Source organism: Bombyx mori, chromosome 11, assembly GCF_030269925.1.
Source record: "Bombyx mori chromosome 11, ASM3026992v2".
Lineage (NCBI taxonomy): Eukaryota > Metazoa > Arthropoda > Insecta > Lepidoptera > Bombycidae > Bombyx > Bombyx mori.
The window spans coordinates 1837282-1858404 of record NC_085117.1 but is presented as its reverse complement, the minus strand read 5'-3'; the positions used below and the strand labels follow the sequence as shown (position 1 = coordinate 1858404).

General features: G+C 36.8%; 3 protein-coding genes and 1 long non-coding RNA gene across 5 annotated transcripts; 2 read left to right on the top strand and 2 right to left on the bottom strand.

Annotated features, from left to right (window-relative positions):
- Positions 1–159: 159 nt before the first annotated feature.
- Positions 160–8051, top strand: LOC101736254 (solute carrier family 25 member 44). The gene is made up of 8 exons (XM_004922154.5): positions 160–721; positions 1897–2391; positions 2646–2797; positions 3518–3607; positions 4550–4672; positions 5577–5760; positions 6116–6243; positions 7417–8051. The coding sequence occupies exons 2-8, from the start codon at positions 2223–2225 to the stop codon at positions 7609–7611; spliced, it is 1041 nt and encodes a 346-aa protein (XP_004922211.3). The 5' UTR covers positions 160–721; positions 1897–2222; the 3' UTR covers positions 7612–8051.
- Positions 8052–10309: 2258 nt separating this feature from the next.
- LOC101736119 (phosphatidylserine decarboxylase proenzyme, mitochondrial) lies at positions 10310–13345 on the bottom strand. The gene has a single exon (XM_004922153.5). The coding sequence runs from the start codon at positions 11681–11683 to the stop codon at positions 10547–10549; it is 1137 nt and encodes a 378-aa protein (XP_004922210.1). The 5' UTR covers positions 11684–13345; the 3' UTR covers positions 10310–10546.
- A 53-nt stretch (positions 13346–13398) lies between these two features.
- LOC101735986 (zinc finger protein 62) lies at positions 13399–20668 on the top strand. Of its 2 annotated transcripts, XM_062670952.1 has the most exons (3): positions 13410–13613; positions 13802–14950; positions 16053–20668. In XM_062670952.1, exons 1-3 carry the CDS (start codon positions 13539–13541, stop codon positions 16467–16469), a joined length of 1641 nt encoding a protein of 546 aa, XP_062526936.1. In that variant the 5' UTR covers positions 13410–13538; the 3' UTR covers positions 16470–20668. The 2 variants fall into 2 exon arrangements, with proteins under 2 accessions (XP_004922209.2, XP_062526936.1); XM_004922152.5 differs by having other exon boundaries at positions 13399–14950.
- LOC110385620 (uncharacterized) lies at positions 15204–16580 on the bottom strand. Its single transcript, XR_002430862.3, has 2 exons — positions 16456–16580; positions 15204–16252 (listed from the first exon to the last, which is right to left on the bottom strand). It is a non-coding gene; the product is annotated as an uncharacterized LOC110385620 (long non-coding RNA).
- Positions 20669–21123: the final 455 nt, after the last annotated feature.

Genomic DNA, 21123 nt, shown 5'->3' with positions numbered 1-21123 from the left:
TGTTCAATGATCAATGGTTTGTTTCTTTTCTTTACATAAGCACGTCGACAGATATTGAATGCTCAAATTAAATTGACTAAGACAATTTCAATTAACTTTATAGATTAAATTGAAAAAAAATAGATGTTTTATTTTTTAAAACGTTTTTATTTGTATTTCAAAACGTGAAGTTTGTTGACCTTTAATGCATATCACGCTTACTACTTATTAAGTATATGATTCGTTTTATAGTTCGTATTGCTTTGGGTATACTAATAATTGTTTTACAAAATTAATTGACACGTTATTGCATTAACTCAGTGAAACTTGTCTTTTCCCTTAAATTTTTTTTTGTCGTGTTTCAAAAGCCTACTTTATTAGGTATCAAATTAAGAAATGAAAAAAACGTTTTAATTGAATATTTTTTTCCCAAATGAACGCTGTATTATCAACAATATAGCAAAAAATATATAATTGCATTTGTCTGTTTAGGTATGAAGACTTTGTACAAAACGGAACATAACGTCTAACGTCTTTGCAACCGAAAAAATTTACTAATTTAATTTAAAATCAATATGGACGTCCAATCACCTGACAGCTGTGAAGGACCATTCGAACTATTTTTCCATAGTGTAATAAACTAAAACATAAGTAAATTATTACATAAAAGCTTCAATAACGTTCATAGTGTAATCAGTGAAGGTTTCTGTGATAACATCATGAACATTTTATTATTTATCGAGTGAGTAAACCTTTTTTTGTAGAAGTGTTTTGCAAAGGATTCTATTGTGTTAAAATAAATTTCATCAAAACCTTCAAAAATCTATAGCATATCTCTTATTTTATTCAGTTTCTCTTTTAAGACAATTGACCAATGTTAAGTGAGAAGCATAATACATAGTTAACTGTCGATCATCTGGATTTTTGTTGGAATACGACATACCCATAAATTTAGTTTTTTTTTTAAATAACTAATTTAACTGTCTAATCTTAATTTATAAAGAAAATTGATACTATAATATTACTTTTGCATTCCGACATTTGCAGCAAACTTGTAGCTACATAATACCAACCTCTTAAATCTTTTTTTGTTCAAAATTCTTTCACTTATTTATTAAATTATGTAATAAAAGACAATAGGATTAGATTGTAAACTGCCTCGGAATCACTTAAATAGAGTACACATAGATTATCAATATAAAAGAAATCTAACCACAAAAATTATTTTTATCTAAATAGTATGATTCAAATAGATTAAATTATCATATAGACAATCTTAACAATTCTTAAATGCTCACGAATAATTCCTACAATGAAACAGAGAAGTACATAGTTATTGACAACAAGTGTTTTGTTATCAATTTCTCTATTATATGTAATATTTAAAACTAAAATTTCCTATAAATTAAATAAAAGTTTTACGTTATAAATAATTTTTATTATGAGTATTAAATACTGGGCAGTTGGTATCAGCATATATTTACTTTGGGGCCGAAATAGACACTATTGCAATATCGACCTTTTGGCATTCCTGATACTATGTGCCGGCAGTAGAAATACTCATTAATAGACCTGAAGTTATCTAACTTGGTAATATGATCTCTGAAGGATTACATGATGAACTGAATATTGGCACAATAAGACACTGAGGATGAAGTCTGGCTAACAAGAAACCGTCATCTGTTTTTTTTGTGGCCCAGACAGGTGGAGGAGTTCACGATCCACTGTATGTTAAATGGTTACTCGAGCTCATAGTCATCAAAAACGTACATGCTGCCAACCCTGAGACATGAGTTTTAAGTTTCTCTTTAAGGGATTTAATGACCTGGTAACTAAGACCTTTAGGTCATAGTTTTAAGTTTCTGTTTTGTAGAGGACAAGAGCAGAGTTGGGACATTGTATTGTTTTGTTTTTCAGGTACTCTTTGCCAGATCTATTTGATTGAAAAAAAAAACACAATGGAAGTACCAATCGAACACAACCACAACACTATTGTTCACTTCATGATAACATAGTCGAGATCGACTCTAAATTTTTTAAGAAAAACAAATAAAAACCATTAGTTTTGAAGTTCTAGTATCCATATAAAAACTGTTAAATCAATAATTCCAATTTAAATTTTAATATTTTATTTGTATTAGATACAAATTAAAAAGTTTATTTATTTGACAAAATAATTTTTTTTTAAAAAAATAGTTACCAAAGACGTTTGTATTATTAAAATTAATCGACAAGATAAGTTAATGTTGCTAAGCTTATGGGAAGAGGAAAAAGTAGAAAAGACAAAAGGAAAATCCAAGATGGCCGCCACCATGGTTGAAACTCCACCCCCTCAATTGATTACCACTATAGAGTGGAGCATGATGGATAAAAGCAAATTTTTCCCATTATATACCATGAGCAGTTTTACAGGTAATATATAAATAAGTTTCTAAGTAAACTTAGGTTAAAACTTACCACTTTTCTGTAGTCAGGGAGGCGACTAAAATGAATTTAACAACTATACTATCTCAAGGTGGGTGGCGCACTTACGTCGTAGATGTCTATGGGCTCCAGTAACCACCTAACACCAGGTGGGCTGTGAGCTAGTCCACCCATCTAAGCAATAAAAAAAAAAATATATATATAAGGATTTATCATTAATGAAATCACATTGTCGCTTCCAGTACGTTGCGCCCTATATCCGCTTACATTGATAAAGACACAGATACAAGTGCAAAGGAGGAGAGAGGCTTATAAAGGCGTCACAGATGCTTTCACGAAGATATACGCCAGCGAAGGTGTGTCTGGTCTCTATAGGGGTTTCTGGCTGTCTAGTGTAAGTAACAGTTATAACTATTTGTGATATAGTTTGGACTGTGTGTAATGTTAAAGGAAGTCTGAAAGTGGCACCTGTGACAGAGAAGTTGAGATGGTATGGACATGTGATGAGACGAAATGACAGTCAACTTGGTAAGAGAGTTATAACTATAAAAGTGGAAGAGGTAGACTGAAGATAAAATGGATGGATTGCATTAAAGACAATATGTTTAAGAAGGGAGTGAGCGAAGAAATGGTATAAGATAGAGTAGTATGGAAGAAGAAAACATGTTGCGCCGACCTCAGATGACTGGGAGAAGGGCAGGAGAATGATGATGATCTAGTTTGGACTATGGCTGCTGGTGTACCTTTGTGACTAGCGGCTACCAGCTTCGCGTCTATTTGATTTTATCGATGGTTTTTTTTTCTTTTGTAAGAAGCTTTAGTGTTGTTAAGAATGTATGAAAGTGGGGAAGAGGAAAATGCTTTTTAAAAAGACTTGGATGTTGAGTGTGAGGGAGGATATGCCATGAAAAAAAATGTCTTAATGGATAAAGAGGGTACGCCGACCCTCCATGGTGGGATAAGGGTTAGAAAAATAATAATAACGAAAATGTTAACTGCAAATATCAATCAACGAATCTCTATGTCTTGAGGCGTACGGTCGAATTTTGTTCGTTCGGAAAAAAACTACCCGCATATTCATTTCATATATTCTCTAAACAGTTTTCTCCAACAGTTTCAGATAATTTCTGGCGTCTTCTATATATCTACGTACGAAGGAGTGAGATTTGAATTAGGAAAATATGACATTAGCCCAAAATGGAAGGTAGGTAATTATAAATTTTGTATATCTTTTTTTTGTAGCTTACCGTTAAAGTGGAGTCTAATATCATCTTAATTTGATAGGACCAGCGTATAGGACCCCTCTATATGACAGAATACATTACTAGAACACTTTTGGCTCAAAGGTCTCGTAACCAGGGCATAAATTTAAAAAATATATCTATACTAATATTATAAAGCTGAAGAGTTTGTTTGAACGCGCTAATCTCAGGAACTACTGGTCCGATTTGAAAAATTCTTTCAGTGTTAGATAGCACATTTATTGAGGAAGGTTATAGGCTATATAACATCACGCTACGACCAAAACAAGCGGAGCACCAATAGAGAATATTTAAAAATCGGATTTTTTTCCCTTTTGAGAGCTTCCGCTGCGTGCGCTGCAGAAACAGTTAAAGTTTCACTAAAATAATGTATGACAGAATTGTTCCTCTGTAAAATATCTAAAAAAAAGTCCGCGACAGCATATGTCTATATGTTAAGGTTGGCTCACGACAACGTTTTTTATGCTAACCAAATTTGTTCTAAAATACAGTTTTATTTGTGAACTATTCCACGCGGACGAAGTCGCGGACAAAAGCTAGTATATATAATATATCGACGCTTGAAAGGCAAACGTGACTAAGCGACAATAACTGCTTTGTACATAAATGATAGGCAATAACCATATTCGATGCGCAAAAAAATATATTTTTAGGTCTATTAAAATCATTTCAAGCCTACAGCTAGATTCGTTAAAATAGAATTTTTTTCAGGTATTTCAAATTTAAATTATTCTACTATAAAGTTCACGCAATGTCGCTTAGTCACGTTTGCCTTTCAAGCGTCAATATATACATTATATCGACGCTTGATATGTATATATCGACCAGTGAGAGTCTATTTGGCTTGAGACGTCACATCACTTCGGATTCCGCACGCTTTTCAGTCGTTCATCGGCGGCGGATGCGCTTCCATCGTCGGGCAGACGATAATAGTGCCGTTTGACGTGCTGAGCCAGCACCTGATGGTGCTAGGCCTGGTGAAGGGTAGGACCGGCGGCGTGAGCACCGTGAGTATACGCTCAACGAGCCTCAGGGTTAAGGACATGACACGGATTGTGCAGTATTTATTTATTTATTTGGGAAACAAACAGTACAATACAAACATATAATAATTTAAAGAATATAGCTAAAACAATAACCAGATATGTTTCCACAATCAAAATCACATATAAGTAGAAAGTGAACAGATAAGAGAAATTTAGAAATTTAAATTACAAAAAACTAAAGCAAAGCACAATACGCACATTTTTATTTTGTACATCAACTTACACTATAAAACTATAATACTCATCGGACTATATCACCTTATAAATATTTTAAAATAACTTTTTTATATGCTACAAGTTACAAGCAAAAGATGTCAGCATTAGATAACTTAGCATCATACAACCTACAAGATCTACAGACAAAAGAATTACAAGTATATGACAGTTGCTCGACAGAAATTGGCTTATTTTTTAAGTGTATGTGACGGGTGGTTCCATGGTGTTTTTAAAACGATGACGTCACCATCGCTGATGACGTCAGCGACTAATGACGCCACTCTATTCATTGTTGTCATTGACTTTCATACTGACAATAATTAAGACTTAATTTTCCAATGAATTCCATTTATTACATTTCAAGTGTACAGCGATAACAACAGAGAGCTCCGTTCCGTTCGACTGCTCGAGCCATAATGTTTCGTGCGACAATAGGCACTCGTATTTACAGTACATTTACAGTATAAGTAGTTTGTTCATTAATTTTCCTGAATGCCGTCTTTAAACAATTATTATTGTTGACATGCGTTGGACTTACAATAGTTATCCAACAATATTAATATTAAGGAAACAGTTAACTTTATCTAATCATAGTTGACTTAATAGTAAGTAACTTTGCGCGATATATATTTAAATGTATTTATTTCAGACGATAAATCCCCTGGGCATAGATTTAGATAAGCGCAGATCGAAGGCGGCCTTAGCCCGGGAGGTGGCGGTGAGGGTGTACCGGCAGCACGGGCCGCTGGGCTACTACAGGGGTTACACGGCGTCCCTGGCGGCCTACGTGCCCAACTCGGCGCTGTGGTGGGCTCTGTACACGGCGTACCAGGGTGAGCAGGTTGCGGGCCCACTCCTATACTAGTGGTCTCGCAGTACCGTAGATTGGGGGGAATAGGGCCAAATCGGGGATGTCACAATACTTTTGTCGGGTTGTTTGGTAAAACAGGGTACTTGATTTATGGCTATTTTGTTTTGTTTAACACGCGACATTTATCTTTGTAATTAAAGGTCCATTTTATTTGGTATCAGCGTCAACAGTTCGATGCTTATTATTGAACTTCAATTAAGTTTACACCAATTATATTTTCCAAATTTTAAACTTAAGCTCTTCAGTAAAGTTGCAGAAATGTCGCTTAACCAAACAATCTTTTCACCCCTCGCATATGAATTCCATGAATTTTTCAGATGAACTTTTGAAGATATCCCCCGTATGGGTGTCGCATCTGCTAATACAATGCGTGGCCGGCACTCTTGGAGGCTTCACCACAACGATACTGACCAATCCCCTGGACATTGTGAGGGCGAGATTGCAGGTAGCCTTATTTTTTATTAAGATTAAGATTCTAGATTCGCAGAATCAGTAGGTGAGCTCACGGGGCTCAAACCAGATGACAATCTTCTTACTAAAGTGCCGGAATATCTAGTAGACTCTGGGAGAGACAAATCCGAACGATACTGAGAATGAATCTATTTTCAAGAGACTTTAAAGACTAAAACTTACATTAACAAACAAAAGAAGGGGCAATGTTAGTCAATCCAGGCGCCTTAGTAAACATAAATCGACATAATTACTTCAGTGCGCCGCGTAGGGCACCGGTGACCTACACGGCAGTCGAAGGGTTAACATTAGTCCTAATAATTACTAAATAAGAAAATAATATGTAAACAAATAGACCAAAAAATGGTACTTTTTGTTTTCGCCTGTTGGCAATGAAAAGTGTGCTTAGTGCGAGTTTTTTAACGTTCTCGATAGCGTAAAAGTTAACTCATATTTGTATGCAGTTGAAAAGTTTGCCTTCGTTTGCCGCTAGGGGCGCTGTTCCGACTCCATACTTGAGTTAAGTCTTACGCCATCGAGAAATAAAAAAAAACTCGCCCTAAGCACACAATGTTTAATTTGGTGACGAAGTCAACGACCTTGTGTGACGTTGCAACTACCCTCCGGTTAGAGCGCGGGTTAATGAACTTTAGTGAGACAAGTCTTTTGACGGCGTCTATGTGACTTGTGAAGCACAGACAATATCCAATCGGAGACCCGTATCTATATATTTATGTGACGGAATGTTTGAACGTAATTTACGTCGATTTCGAGACGTCCAATTGAGTTGACGAGTCGCGCCCGTGCGTCAAGGATCGATGACGTCATTAACATGTTAGTAGGTATAAAAGAGAACATTTACAAGCCGCTATCGTTTCTATTGCGATGCAGTCAGGTCTTCCGTTTTGAGGGGGACTAGTTCCACATACGACATTGCCGCCACCAGACCTATACTGTACAGTACAGACAGTAACTGTACTGAGACCTTAGAACTTATATTTTTAAGGTGGGTGGTGTACTTGCGTTGTAAATGTCTATGGGCTCCAGTAACCACTTAACACTAGGTGGGCTGTGAGTTCGTCCATGCAACTAAGCAATAACAAAAAAAACAAAAAAAAACACACGGCATGACTGCCATCAGACCTTCCATGACCTCAAACATTTCCAGGTGGAAGGCGTCGGCACGATGAAGCAGGTGTTCAAGCAGCTCTGGGCGGAGGAAGGTCTGTTCGGGCTGTACGCAAAGGGCCTGTCCGCGAGGCTGGTGCAGTCGGCGTGTTTCTCATTCAGCATCATCCTCGGATACGAGAGCATCAAGCGGATGGCTATTAGCGACGAGTATAGGCCGAGAGTGCGTTGGTAGTCATTAAAGAAATGAGAAAAAAAACTCGTGTTTTATTTGTGGTGCTGATTTAAATCCGCCTTACCTGTTTTTTGCATAGCTTTTATCGCGGGCTTTGAGCGCGGCGACATAATCAAGAAATTCCGTAACGAAAATAAAACCTAACACTCCGCCTACCATGTAGCTCGCGTTCAACACATTCACACGTTGCGCTGGTGTAGTGTTTGTGAATAAGCGCGCAGCGTGACGTCGCACTGCATGCGCAACATGAAAAGTCTGCCCATCTCTCTCTCGCGCGGTCTAGCTTATGAGTGTGAAGAGGCCAGTTAATGTTTTGCTTTTGTTAATTTTTATAAATATAGCGTGGTCTTATTTTATAATTGTTTTAATATTAAATTATTATTGTCTAATTATAATTGCAGAGATTGCATTGTCTAATTATAATTGTGGGGAGCATCGAATTTTGTTATTCAATTCTCTTCTATCAGCCGTCATCTCAACACTCACTTCTCTCTCTCTCATATCGTCTTTCACACACTTAATTCATATCTTCTTCGGTCAACCTCTTCCCCCTCTAAATTGCACTACCATTTCCATACATCTCTTAGTCACATGCATTTCCTCTCTACGCGTCGCATGTCCATTAGGAAGATATTCCATTTTTAATTTATCAAACAACAGTTTGATATTTTTAATTTAAGATTAAAAAGATCAAATTGTTGATGCTGATACCAAATAAAAAGGACCTTTAATTACAAAGCTAAATGCCGCGTATTTAAGCGAAATAAATCAAAGAGGTAAATAAATCACCAGGAAAATATATTTAAATACTTTTTGTATGTAACGCAATTTTAAAATATTAACTATTTTTACCAGTGAACATAATTTCTGAATCCAAACAACAGATTTGAAGAAGATATCGAAAGTCATGTTAAAGTTTTTGTAATAACATAAGTAATTCAGTAATCTTTCAGTAAAAAAACTTTAAACAAATTCACACAGCGTCATTTCAAATTAGTTCCTTTGCTGTTCCCCAATTAAAAGGTTAATCGACGGACGAATTTCGGTCAAGAGTTAAATGACGTCACAACAGACGGTTGGGAACCATTTGCGAATAAAATTCATCGTTGTTCTCTGACGTTTATACAAAAATATAGCCAATTTTGAAGTCATCGTGGCTTAGAGGATAAGACGTCCGGTGCATTCGTATCTACCTATGCAACGGTGTTCGAATCCCGCAGACGGGTACCAATTTTTTTAATGAAATACGTACTTGATAAACGTTCACGATTGACTTCCACGGTGAAGGAATAACATCGTGTAATAAAAATCAAACCCGCAAAAATTAAAATTTGCGTAATTACTGCTGGCAGGACCTCTTGTGAGTCCGCGCGGGTAGACCATCCTGCCTACTTCTGCCGTGAAGCAGTAATGCGTCTCGGTTTGAAGGGTGCGGCAGCCGTTGTAACTATACTGTGAGACCTTAGAACTTATATTTTATGTTTCACTTATATTTCAAGGTGGGTGACGCATTTACGTTGTAGATGTCTATGGGCTCCGGTAACCACTTAACACCAGGTGGGTTGTGAGCTCGTCCACCAATCTAGGCAATAAAAATAAAAAAGAGCTATGACAACAGACGTAAAATATCTTCCAAACACGAAGTATGGTCGTCCAAATGCAAAGTCATGAATCCTTTTGTCAAGAATCATGATCTCCTCGAAGCCATCAAAGATTCAAATGGTCTAGAGGTGGATGAAAAACCTCGTCTGAGTAATTTTAATAAATATACATTATATTACCTAGCTGTATAAAGGAAAAAAACGCGAATTGCGTTTAACTCTAGTCATATCCTGTGCATTGTGATTAAAGTAAACACATTGTTAGCTTGTGATTCATAGTACAAATTGATAAATGAACTTAAATAAACATTTCACATGCCATGGCATTCAAACATAAACAACATTCTAAAAAGTTGATCTAATTTTTGAACTCCGAAATCTTAGACTAAATTTCTCTTAGTTTCTTGTTTAAAAAGTTTACTTAGCCTGCCAAATTATGACTTCGCAGGCAGACAGACCTATTACCGTCGGGCGTGGATGTCAGGCCCGACGCCAAAGGCACAGCCAAGCCGCTCATGTAACTTAATCACTGTGCCAGTATGGACACATAGGTGGGGTGGATTGGCTTATATACTTGGTTTCTGGTCATTGAAACCCCTGACTTCTCCGAGGAGCTGGATTAGGGCTTGTGAAGTCTCTCTCACCCTCAACTCTCACCTTCACTGGTGGTAGGACCTCTTGGGAGTCCGCACGGGTAGGTACCACCACCCCGCCTATTTCCGCCGTGAAGCAGTAATGCGTTTCGGTTCGAAGGGTGGGGTAGCCGTTGTAACTATAGTGAGACCTTAGAACATATCTCGAGGTGGGTGGCGCATTTACGTTGTAGATGTCTATGGGCTCCAGTAACCACTTAACATCAGGTGGGCTGTGAGCTCGTCCATCCATCAAAGCAATAAAAAAAAAAAATAACATAGGAACTATTTAGGACACTGAAAATCTCTCCCAGTATTGTAATATTTTTTGAAAAATCTATTATTTTTTTATCTGTGACAAAATATAAAATGTGTCAAATAAATCAGACATGTGAGTTTTTTTTTTAAATTACAAAAATTTACTAAGCATGTTTGTGTTTTGTTCTTGTAAATCAAAACAAATAATCAAACATAAATAAATGCATTTATTTCATCATATATACTAAATGTAAGTTCTGTTAAACAGATTTATGGTGATAAAATTATTATTTTTATGGATAATATCCTTTTTTTCTTCTAGAGATCAACTAAGCACAGGGATACAATCAAGTATAAAGCCTCAAAATAATTTCACAGCAATAGTGTTATCATGATAAAAATCAGTGCACACTGCCCCAAATGAACTAAGTCTATAAAACTAGGTCATCTCGTCATTTGTCTGGTTACTTTCGTTAATGATTGTCCAACTAATACTTTATCTCCAGCAGCCATATCAAATTTGAAGTCCTTTGGGGCCTCAAAGAGCAGTATGATAGTACTTCCCATATTGAACTGACCGAAGAGTTCACCTTTGCTCATGCATACCTGCCCTAATTCGAGTTCGTTCACACGATTCCGTTTACCTTTAGTGTTCGTTCTTAATTCTGGATCTTTGAATATTTCTATAGATCCCACATTTGTCGCTCCGACGGCTGTCATGCTGAAGAAGCCATACTCCCATTCTCCGACGTACACAGCTCTTTCGTTGACAGTGAACAATCCAGGTATTAGTTTCGCCAACCAAGGATTTACAGAGAGCAATTTCCCTGAGAAATGTCTCCTGAATGTAGCAGTCCAATCACAAGGAGCATGAAAGCGGTGATAATCCCCGGGCGCTAAATATATTATGCACTGATGTAATATATTCTCTTTATTCTTTAGTAAGGAGTTGTAATAGCTCTCATCTTTCCTTTTTAGCCATTTGTTTTCACCGAGGAATTCCTCAAGGCTGTATGTCACACCTTTTACCTGTTCAATCTTATCGGTATCAGCTGGGCCACAGTTCAAGACTACTCCGTCACAGGGCGATACGCAGGGCGCTGCTGATATGTATCTCGCGCCATCCCTGAGCGGCCTGGTGAAGAACGCTGATAAGCTTTTGTAGTATTTCAGGTCGGTGACTGCTGCATCATTTAGGTTCACGCTGAACATTCTTATGTACGTGCCGTAGACGAAGCTGCGGAGGGACACCGGGATTTCGCAGGCCGCCATTTTCCCCCACAATCGACTGGTCACCCGGAAGGGGAACATTTCGTAAAATTTAATCTCGACTTTTGAAACTTCATAATCTATGCTAGCGCGAATGTAACACCAACCTACGTACATAACACTCCCTAGAGGCATCCATCTAGTGAATATCGCGCGGAAATTTAACCATTTCGTTTTATTATTGGCGTTCGTATTAAAACTCTTTGTTTGAATTGTGCTCGTTTGTCTGAAGGGCCTGTGTGGACGTAACCGCGGTTTGTACATTTGATTCATGACTGGGAGGCAACTCCTTAAGCGCGTCGGCGGAAACATGGCTCCACAAGGCCGCTATAACGTCCGAGGTTTATTAATAGCGTGCGTGTTTATTGAGTTTATTTGATGTTTCTCTCGCAGTTTTCGTGCGCACCAAACTCACTTTATAGTATAACTGAATGACTTTGACATTGACAGTTGACAGTTTTTGTAGGCTTGATACATCATCGTTACTTTTTGAATTTACATGAACAAAACGGAAAAAAGTTCTGAATGTACTCATAACATTGCGTATAAATAAAATTAATTTTGCTATCTATCGATTTTTTTTATAGCTTATCCACTTAAATTTGTTGAAAAATACTACTGAACATTCAGTAATGACATAATGGGCTTAAATTGAACTAGACGAAATTCGAATCTAAAACAAATAAAACTGCCTATAAATTTAGTCTTGGAATACAATTAATTTGCATTAGTGTACCATGAATGAAAATGAAAATTTTTATTGAAGTTCTGCGCTACCACATTTTACCCGTCAAGAGCAGACTTCTTCCACCAATTTCCTACTGCACTTGCTCACAGAGGTGTTTATTGAATTTTGATCAACGAGAAAGTTGAGAACAATATCTGTGATGTTTAAAATACCTTATCATAAAAAATCTAAATACAAAACAGAAAGGCTTTCTTCCTTTTTCATTCTTTCAAAATCATCTTAAAGTAATATAAGATGGCTTTACTAGTGCCGTGGTCTGTCTTGTGCATTCGTTGATAAAACTGTATAGAGCTACCTTTATTTGGTCGGTCCATCGTAACAGCAATCTGCCGCGTGGTCTTTGTCCGAAGAAAGCGACCCTGAAGTGCCCTGAATGTCGGAGGATAGAGGTTGCTTGATGCCTAGTTCCTGTACAATTGACTGATTCGTTCTGAACCCCGTGTATATATATTATTATTTTTATTACCTTTGTAGGCAAACGAGCACCTGACTACCCACCTGATGGTGAGTGGTTACCGTCGCCTATAGACGTCAGCAATGCCAGGGCCAAAGCCAAGCCTTCTCCAGCACCACATTTCGATAGCATCTATAATTTTTTCTCACTTTCTCTTAAGGTCAGCCATGGACAGACTAAAAAAAATATGGGGGAATCTAATGTCGCTAAAATTAGACTTGTCGTCTATTTCATTTTTATTTACGCTGCTGAGACTTGGACATTTAATTACATGGTACTTATAAAATACTAAGAGAGCTCCGCCTATTAAAAATAAAATAAAAAATAAAAGTAGAGTATTCAGATAGAGGATCATAGTAATATGGTGTTGGCAGGTGGATGTTGCTTATTCCATGGATGGCATGTCCGACCAACTTGTCCATTCTGAACGAGCTCGGTATTGCCACAAGGCTCTCCTCTCCGCTATCTGCTTCCAACGTATTCTCGCGTACTTCATATCACTCGTAGAGACCCCAATAACTTAGAGCTGATGGTAGTTGGTCAGGTTGGCAGGAGAAGATCACGCGGACGCTCACCTACACGCTGATCTGATATAATAATTATCTTCACCGGCTTGCCAATAACCGAAGCCTTAAAGACTGCCGACGACATGAAGACGCTTCCCCACGTCTTGTGTATCGAGTGGTCAACATTTCAAATTAGACACGACCTTCAGCAATGAAGCGGCCGACTCAGAAGAAGAAGAAGAAGAAAGAATTACCTCGTTAGTCGAAAAATGTCATTTTGACAACCAAAGCAGTAAGTAATGTCCTGTCGTTCTCATCTGTATTATCTATGGTTCCCATTAGTATGACAGACAGAGTCCTAGGTATTGTTGACGTTCGTTTTGTTAATTTTTAATAGTATTTTATTTTCGTTTTTTCTTTTTCTCCTTTTATTTCATCGTTCCATGTCTATAAACAGTGATGGAGATTCATTTGAGTGCGTCGAAACGCCAACAGCACTCGATATCGGCTCGAAGTCCAATGAAAGTTTCGCTCGTGAGTCTAATGATTTTTTCCCGCCTGGCCCAGGTTTTAGGGGCTTCGAAAAGGTTCCCATCGTACTGGTGGCTAGAAACGACATAGAATTATACTTAAAACGTATGAACAAAGTAAAATCTGACGGCAATAACGTTAAAAAGCTACACGAAAAAAGAATAACGAGTTTGTGCTGTGTGTTGTTGCAGCGAGAGGATTTTCTGTTATTTAGGAACGCGACACGAGAAAATACGAAACAGGTCGACGACACGTCCAGCTCCGACACGGAAAACGAAATGGTTGATCCGAAAATGGCGGTAAAATGCAACATTTGCGAAAAATCATATCCAACCGAGAAGAAATTGCTGAAACATCAAGACAAAAAGCACATGATCGTATACGAGAGGCCAAAGAAACGCGTCTCGTTCTCCGACCACGTTATAGTTCACGAAGTGAAAGAATATCATAAATGCAGAAAATGCCCTAAAATATTCAAAGAGTACAAATCGTTGAAGGCCCACTCTAAATTACACCACAAAAAGCGTAAATGCTATATATGTAATTACTGTAACAAGAAATTTGTAGATCGGGTGTTTTTTAAAGTTCACATCAAACTGCACTGTGATGTTTGTGGACTTCTCTTTTCAAGTAAACTGAAATATCTTCAGCACAGACATAAAGCTTGTCGCATACAAAAGAAACACCAATGCAGAATATGCAACGAATCATATTTCCGGTACATGGACCTCAAAGATCACAGTCTCGAACACCTAAGGCTGTGTTATGTTTGCGATGTGTGTAAAGAACAGTTTGATACGAAATGTGCAATTGCCCACCATTTAAAATTCTTGCATTCCGGTAGACGCCCCCGGACATTATACAAAATACTCAATATAGGCACCGAAAGACTGTACTTGTGTAGGTTCTGCGACGAAAGCTCTGTAGATAAAAGGTTAATAGAGAAACATACACAGCTGTTACCGGATTTGAGTAATCGAGCTATGACGGGCTACCGAGACTTCTACTTTTGCGATCAATGCATGAGGAAGTTCAGCACAGAGACCGATATGCTACAGCACAAATGGACTCATTTCCTGAAGACTTCTGACAACACGCAGGTGCAACTTCAGAGTGTGCTAGTGAATAAGAAGCCAAAGTTGAAAACGACTTACAAAGTCAATGACGTAATACCGGAACGCTTTAATCCTAAAGTGGTTTTAGAGAAATTAGCAATAGACCCATTTCCAAACTACATGAGCTTTAATTGTAAAAAGTTTGATATTGTTACCGGTGAAATTAAGAAAGCTATAGTAGATCCGAAAAGTAAAAAAACGATAGTATCAAAACATCAATGTCCTGTGAGTAAGCTTCTCGATTTATCGTAGCTCAGTATAGTATATAATATTTTACTTTTCAGGTGAATTATGACCTTCTAGCATATTTTGTCACAAATCACTTGCATTGATTTGTTGAATGGATCAGGTGCTCCATCACAATAGAGCTATGGATCTCATGTCTTGGAGTCTGTTACAGAATTCATGTAATGTCATGCATCATCTGGTATCCATTTAAAAGAAGGGAGCTGTGAGTTCAGGACTTGGAAAACAAAAGTTGCTTTTTAATTTTTCATTTATTACTGGAGCCCATAGACGTCAACAACTAAAGGACGCAATCTGCCTTGAGACATGTGTTTTGAGCCCCCTTTTTGACCCTTCAAAGAGGATAACTGCTTCACATCAGAAATAGGCAAGTGGTGGTATAGGTAATAAGGTTCTAGCTTATCTGTGGGTGCTCACAACATGTCCTACCACCAGTAAAACTTGTAGTCGCTTTTTAATATTCTATAGAAAGGTTGCCACCCTTTTTAGCATAGTTTTTTTTTTGCTTGGAAGTTTGGACGATTTCACAGCTCACCCGGTTATAAAAAAAAAAGATATTTCGTCGCTTTCTTCACTTCTTAAAAGCTAAAAATACAAATAAGTTATTGCGAATGCGAGCATCAGCGAATGTGCAAAGTTATTACAATTATTATTAAATTTTAAAAGCATTTGTAGCTTAATAAGCTGATCTATGTGTTTTCACAATTGGAGATTCAGTCGTGCCTTTTTTTAAGGCATTTGAAATCCAACTGCTGTGTGTGACGACTTAGTAAAGGGCGAGAGAATCTGCTGAATATGAGCTGTGCAAGTCATTGTGATGAACCTTGATGGATGCCTATGTCGTCTACATCTGTGGGCTGATGACGACGATGATGCTAGTTTTACTTAATTTTTTGTTTTCTGCCTATTGTTATCATTTCAGGATTACCAATAGTTAGTCATATTAAGTTAATACAATACTAAACTGTTGATTAACATACAATTAACGATTCATTTAAATAAATCAAATCGAGCCAATTGTCTAGTGCAAAATCACATTTCTAAAAAACGTCCGTTAAAGAATTTGTTCATTAAATTTCAGATATGCGGTAAGTATTACTCAACAAACTACTGCTTGAATCGCCATATTGAATCACAGCACAAAAATTCCGAGAATCTTCACTGCCATGTCTGCGAGGAGACCTTTGTTTGGCCTTCACTCTTGAGGTCGCACAAGTGCCTCCGCCTCAACCACTCCGAACACCCATTCCAGAACTCGAACCCGGAGGCCCCCTTCCATAACTACAGTGAACAAAATGCGTTTGATGATTTTAATATATCATACGATGATGATTATTTGAATAACATTGATTTCGAGATACCTGCTCCGATAGTGGAGCTGACGGAAAGTGAAAATGTGTTTATTCCTAATAACTTGATAGATCAAGACGGGGGTAAAGTGTGCATTTCCCAGAATGGATATAAAGTGGTGGTCCAAGAAGTACCTGTCGAATTTTAGTGCGAAGTGATTATTGTGCACGGTGTTTGGGATATGAGGTTTCGGGACCTACATTTTTTTGTGTACAAGTGAATTGATAAGGAGGATTGAAATTGTTTTAAAAGACCAAATGTAATAGTGACAAATGTCAAAACTGGCAGCTGCCATTGTTTCCAAACTTTCTAACTCTCTCAGGTGTCTAAGGGTCTAGTCACTGGAGGATCTATGTATTCATAATCATACAATTATGCTTTGGGTAAGAAACATCATTCCGTATATGTGAGTAGCCATATAATGCTGCTTCACTTGTGAAAGGCTGGACCTATTTGATTGATTTAATTTTTCAAACTATCATGTCAAGTCAAGTATTGTATTACTATTATTACTTTAAATCCACTGATTAAATTTGTATTCAATTAGCTATAAATAGACATAAATCGGGTATAAATCACATACTGTCATCATGCTCTAAACTAGGATTCAGTGTATCGTGAGAACCGGAGACTTATATACATATTACGTTTAAATATATGTACATATACCCGTAGCTACGTAATGTCTATAAAAGGGCCATTCTTGCCTCAGCAGTAGTGAAGTAGAATTTATAAGTCTACCTAACATCATGTGGTAGATCTTCGGTCAACAAATTCCGTATGTTCCTTTTAGGTCAGGAGAGTGACATAGGCTACCTTTATCCTAAAAAAATATTACACAGGATACAACATTGTTTAGGTATAGTTTAAGAAGTAATAGTATGCAATAATTTAATTTTGTGGTTCTACAGATAAAGTATTGTTATAATTTGTCACTGTTATGAGCTGGAGCTCAGGAAAAATTAAAACTGTTCATTGAAACACTAATTAAAAGTCAATTTAATTATAACGACAATTAAGGGTAGACTTAACGGTCATGCTGGTCTTTGCTCTTCCTCTAGGTGATCATTTGTCGCCTACAATCCATGTCGTCTGTGCCAAGATTTATATTCGCTTCGATTTTGTCCACAATGTTACAGAACATTTAGGACGTGTTCCAGTTGTTTCTATATGCGTTTTTGCTATTTGACGACAGATGCCACTACAGTTACTGGCATAATTTTACCTTTCAATTACTTTTAACACTTTTTCTTTATCTTTAATAATTTTAATACGCAATTCATAACTCAAGCGATCCCCTTTTTTATTTTTTGTATCGACAGCTTGAGTGTGATAAAATATATGTGTTTTAAGAAATAAATAAACTTGAAACATGGGTGTCAGCATATTGCGTGAACCTCTCGATAACTGTCTTGGAAGCTCCTCAATTCTACGACACCAGATTGCAGTAGTCATAAGATTTTTGCAATTTCTTATTTATCATCAGCGCGACAGCGCCCCCCATGTTTCTAACATATTACTTTCTTTTCAAATTACTTATTAATAGTAGCTTTCATGAATTTACACGTGTAAAGTTATTAGTGAGTACTTGTAAATATGATTAAAATTTGATTAAGTTTTTATCCATCTCCGAGATTGCAATTCCCGCCATGCTGCTGTTATAACTTTTTTTTTTATTGTTGTAGATGTTAAAGGGTGCGAAACAATCGAGTCACATTGATATTTCGATTATCTTTTCACTTTATTGTTTTTCGTCAGTGTAATTTGTAAGTAGTGCTGTATTGTTGGCAGTTTAAGTGGCAACGTGGATTTTAAAGTCGAATGTTTTATTTAACGTTCTCGAATGTTCGGCTATATGAAAATGTACATACCTACATTTTTTGTTGTTATAAACTCGCCAGAAATAGTTTAAGGATTTCCTTCGGTTTTCACAAGCTGCAGATATAATTAAAAATTAAGTTTAAGTTTATAAAGATAGCGTTGAAAACAAAAGTGAACTTAAGATTTTATTTTATTTTATTTGAGGGTAGCTCGCAAAGAATATTATAATTTCGACGAACAGCACCCCAGCCTTCCGCGACCACGTTCCTTGTGCAGTGCTCGTAACGTCCGAAATGTTATAAGCGAGACTAAACAGTAAAAGTATTTTCAACGGTATATCGAGGGGTGTGACGTCAATGTTAAAACCGAAAACCGACTTCGACTCGAAATTTAACTGAGAAAAGAAAAGGATCAACTTTCTAATTTAAAAAAAAAAAAAACGAACCATCAAAATTAGTTTTCTCAGAAAAAAAGTTCGGAGGTTAAATATAAAAAAGGAAATCAGTCGAATTGAGAACCTCCCTGCATTTTTTAAGTAGGCTAAAATGAATTATATGGTTACTAGTTCATGAAAAAAGTAAACACCGTGACGTCATTTGGCTCTAAATTGTACTAAGCTAGAATGTTTTATTGTAATAAAAAAAAGGTTGTACATTTTTTTTTTTACGCTAGGGAATGCAGGCATCAAGCCATTTAATATATTTATTTAGTTTTTAATTCCTGTGTTAAGTTAAAAATGTTGTTTTGTTGTTTAGATGTTTTTATAAAACACTAGGCCGTGTGCTTTGTAATTAATCATCACGGACCTTGATGCTTTTATTGAGAAAAATGATAACATCTTGATTTCAGTATTAAGTCGCCTAAAATATGAATGTGATGAATGTGTTAGAAAAACATCAACCAATTCAATTTGAAAATAGCATAAAAAAATTATAAACTATTGAAAAAAGATTGTAAATAAATCTTCATTCAGAATCCTAAAATGTTATTTCTTGTTCCGAAATAAAAGCCTACTCTATAAAGCCAGGTCAGTAAAAATATTCGTCCTGGTCCTCTTGGAGGGCTCGGGTTTGACGCGTCCTGAGACAGTTCGCCATCTCTCTCCGCTCTAGGCCATTCTGTTTTACTCATTTCATGGACTGTGGTCCCGATTTGGTCGGTCCATTGCATTGGAGACTCGCGTGCTCTTGTACCGTCCGCTCTTCCTTTTAAATTAGTATATAAATATTAAATTTGCTAAATTAAGCTACATGACAAATATTATGGGGCTACCAGAAAAAAAAACAAATAATTCCTCAGTTTCGGAATTGGTATTGGATTATTTTCTATCGCAAATGTCAATAGAGTTCAAATTAAAATTAAAATTTCGCGGCTCTTTAACAATAGTTTTAATGCGTGTAGTTTAAGTAAACCATAAGAAAAAAAATTTATGACAGATATCTGTGTAAAAAAATTATGGCAAAAGGAGATTTTAAATATAAAGTCAGAGTTTCTAAGTTTATTGAATGAGGCTTAATTATGGAGGGTAGAAGTAAGCCACACCTTCTCATATAGAGGACAAGTTGAAGAAGTGTTCACTTGTAAACAGCGAATTGTTGTTGGAAGACTCACCGAAATAGCGCTAGTGTAGGAAGTGGAAATGGTATGCATATAGCAGTTTTAAACAGAGTCTAGTGTGCTTTATTGAAAATTTTGAAGTGAAACTTCTTTAGGCGCATGAGGGTAAAATTTTTACAGATGTAACGTCACACAGGTATGCAACGGAAGTGTCGAAAAAGAGAGAGCGATCGAGACCGATTGAGAGAGAGTAAGACAGGGCGACGTAGCATGAAGCAACTAGCCATGGAGTGAGAGTAGGGAGCAAGCAAGTGAGAAAGATCGAGAGAAAAAGTGAGACAGAGCGAACGTCGTATCACGCACAGTGCCATGGAACGAGAGGTGGGAGAGAGCTATAGTGAGAAAGATTGAACGAGAGAGAATAAGGGATATCGAGAAATAATACACGCTATATTGGTTTGTGTATTCGTTATTAGCTGATTATTAGAACTTTAGATGGCAATTCTGTCGCATAACGTCATTTGCAGTAAACGCAGATTTTTTATATTTTTCGTGACTTGTGTATTAAAAAAAAAACAGTATTTAAAACTCAAGTATTTATTTTTATTACTATTTACGTAGGACGTGTTTCTTTCCTTCTTACACGCTTAAACAGCGTCCTACGTTAATAGTTTATTGGCACTGTTTTTAAAATCCTTCCACTTGCTACTATGGCGCCACCTTAATAGGCTCCCTTTCCGCGGACATTTTTATTACACTGAGATGTTCCTCCTCACTTCTACCCTCCATAGTTTTAATATATTTGCATAGATTAATAAGCAATCTACGTGTAATAATGTTTTTAGACTAAGTAACATAATAGTATGTTTATTGTATAAAAATGCTTCGAGGAAAACATGAACATGTATATTATAATGAAAAGTATGCAGTGTTGTACATATAAAATATATAATAGAATTGTGAGAAGAGGTTTTGTGTTTAATTTTTAGTGTCTGTGGTTTTGACTCTTTGGTATATGACACTAAAGTCCCAAAGATAAAAAACGGTGCGCGTGCAACTTGGTTGGTGCACGTGAATGAAGTGAAACTTCTTTTTCGATGTGTAGTATTGTGGTTTTCTTCATTTTTAATCCTTAAATTAGATTGCTCTTGGAATAGGGAATGCTGTGTATAAGAGACGCGACATCTCAACATTTATATTATATATATTTTAAATACTTCATTAAATATTCAACGCTACTCGTTGCTAACGCTCGCGCTGGCCTGTAACAGGTATACTACGCGCATGCGTTCGAGTGCCCAACATTCACTCTCGCTCTGTCTCTTTCTAGTATGGAAGCGTTAAACGTTTAACGCAACTTTGTTGGAAGTCGCATTAGAAGTTTCACTTCAAAAAGGTCTGCCAATTGCGTATTTGCCCATTAG

Bases quoted from the DNA above. Each gene is read 5' to 3' on its own strand.
- LOC101735986 (XM_004922152.5), top strand. From the start codon at position 13,523: ATGTCTATAAACAGTGATGGAGATTCATTTGAGTGCGTCGAAACGCCA. The intron at 14,951-16,052 runs GTGAGTAAGCTT...ATTAAATTTCAG, and splicing joins TATCAAAACATCAATGTCCT to ATATGCGGTAAGTATTACTC.
- LOC101736254 (XM_004922154.5), top strand. From the start codon at position 2,223: ATGTTGCTAAGCTTATGGGAAGAGGAAAAAGTAGAAAAGACAAAAGGA. The intron at 3,608-4,549 runs GTAGGTAATTAT...CACGCTTTTCAG, and splicing joins ACATTAGCCCAAAATGGAAG to TCGTTCATCGGCGGCGGATG. The intron at 4,673-5,576 runs GTGAGTATACGC...TATTTATTTCAG, and splicing joins GGACCGGCGGCGTGAGCACC to ACGATAAATCCCCTGGGCAT.
- LOC101736119 (XM_004922153.5), bottom strand. From the start codon at position 11,683: ATGTTTCCGCCGACGCGCTTAAGGAGTTGCCTCCCAGTCATGAATCAA.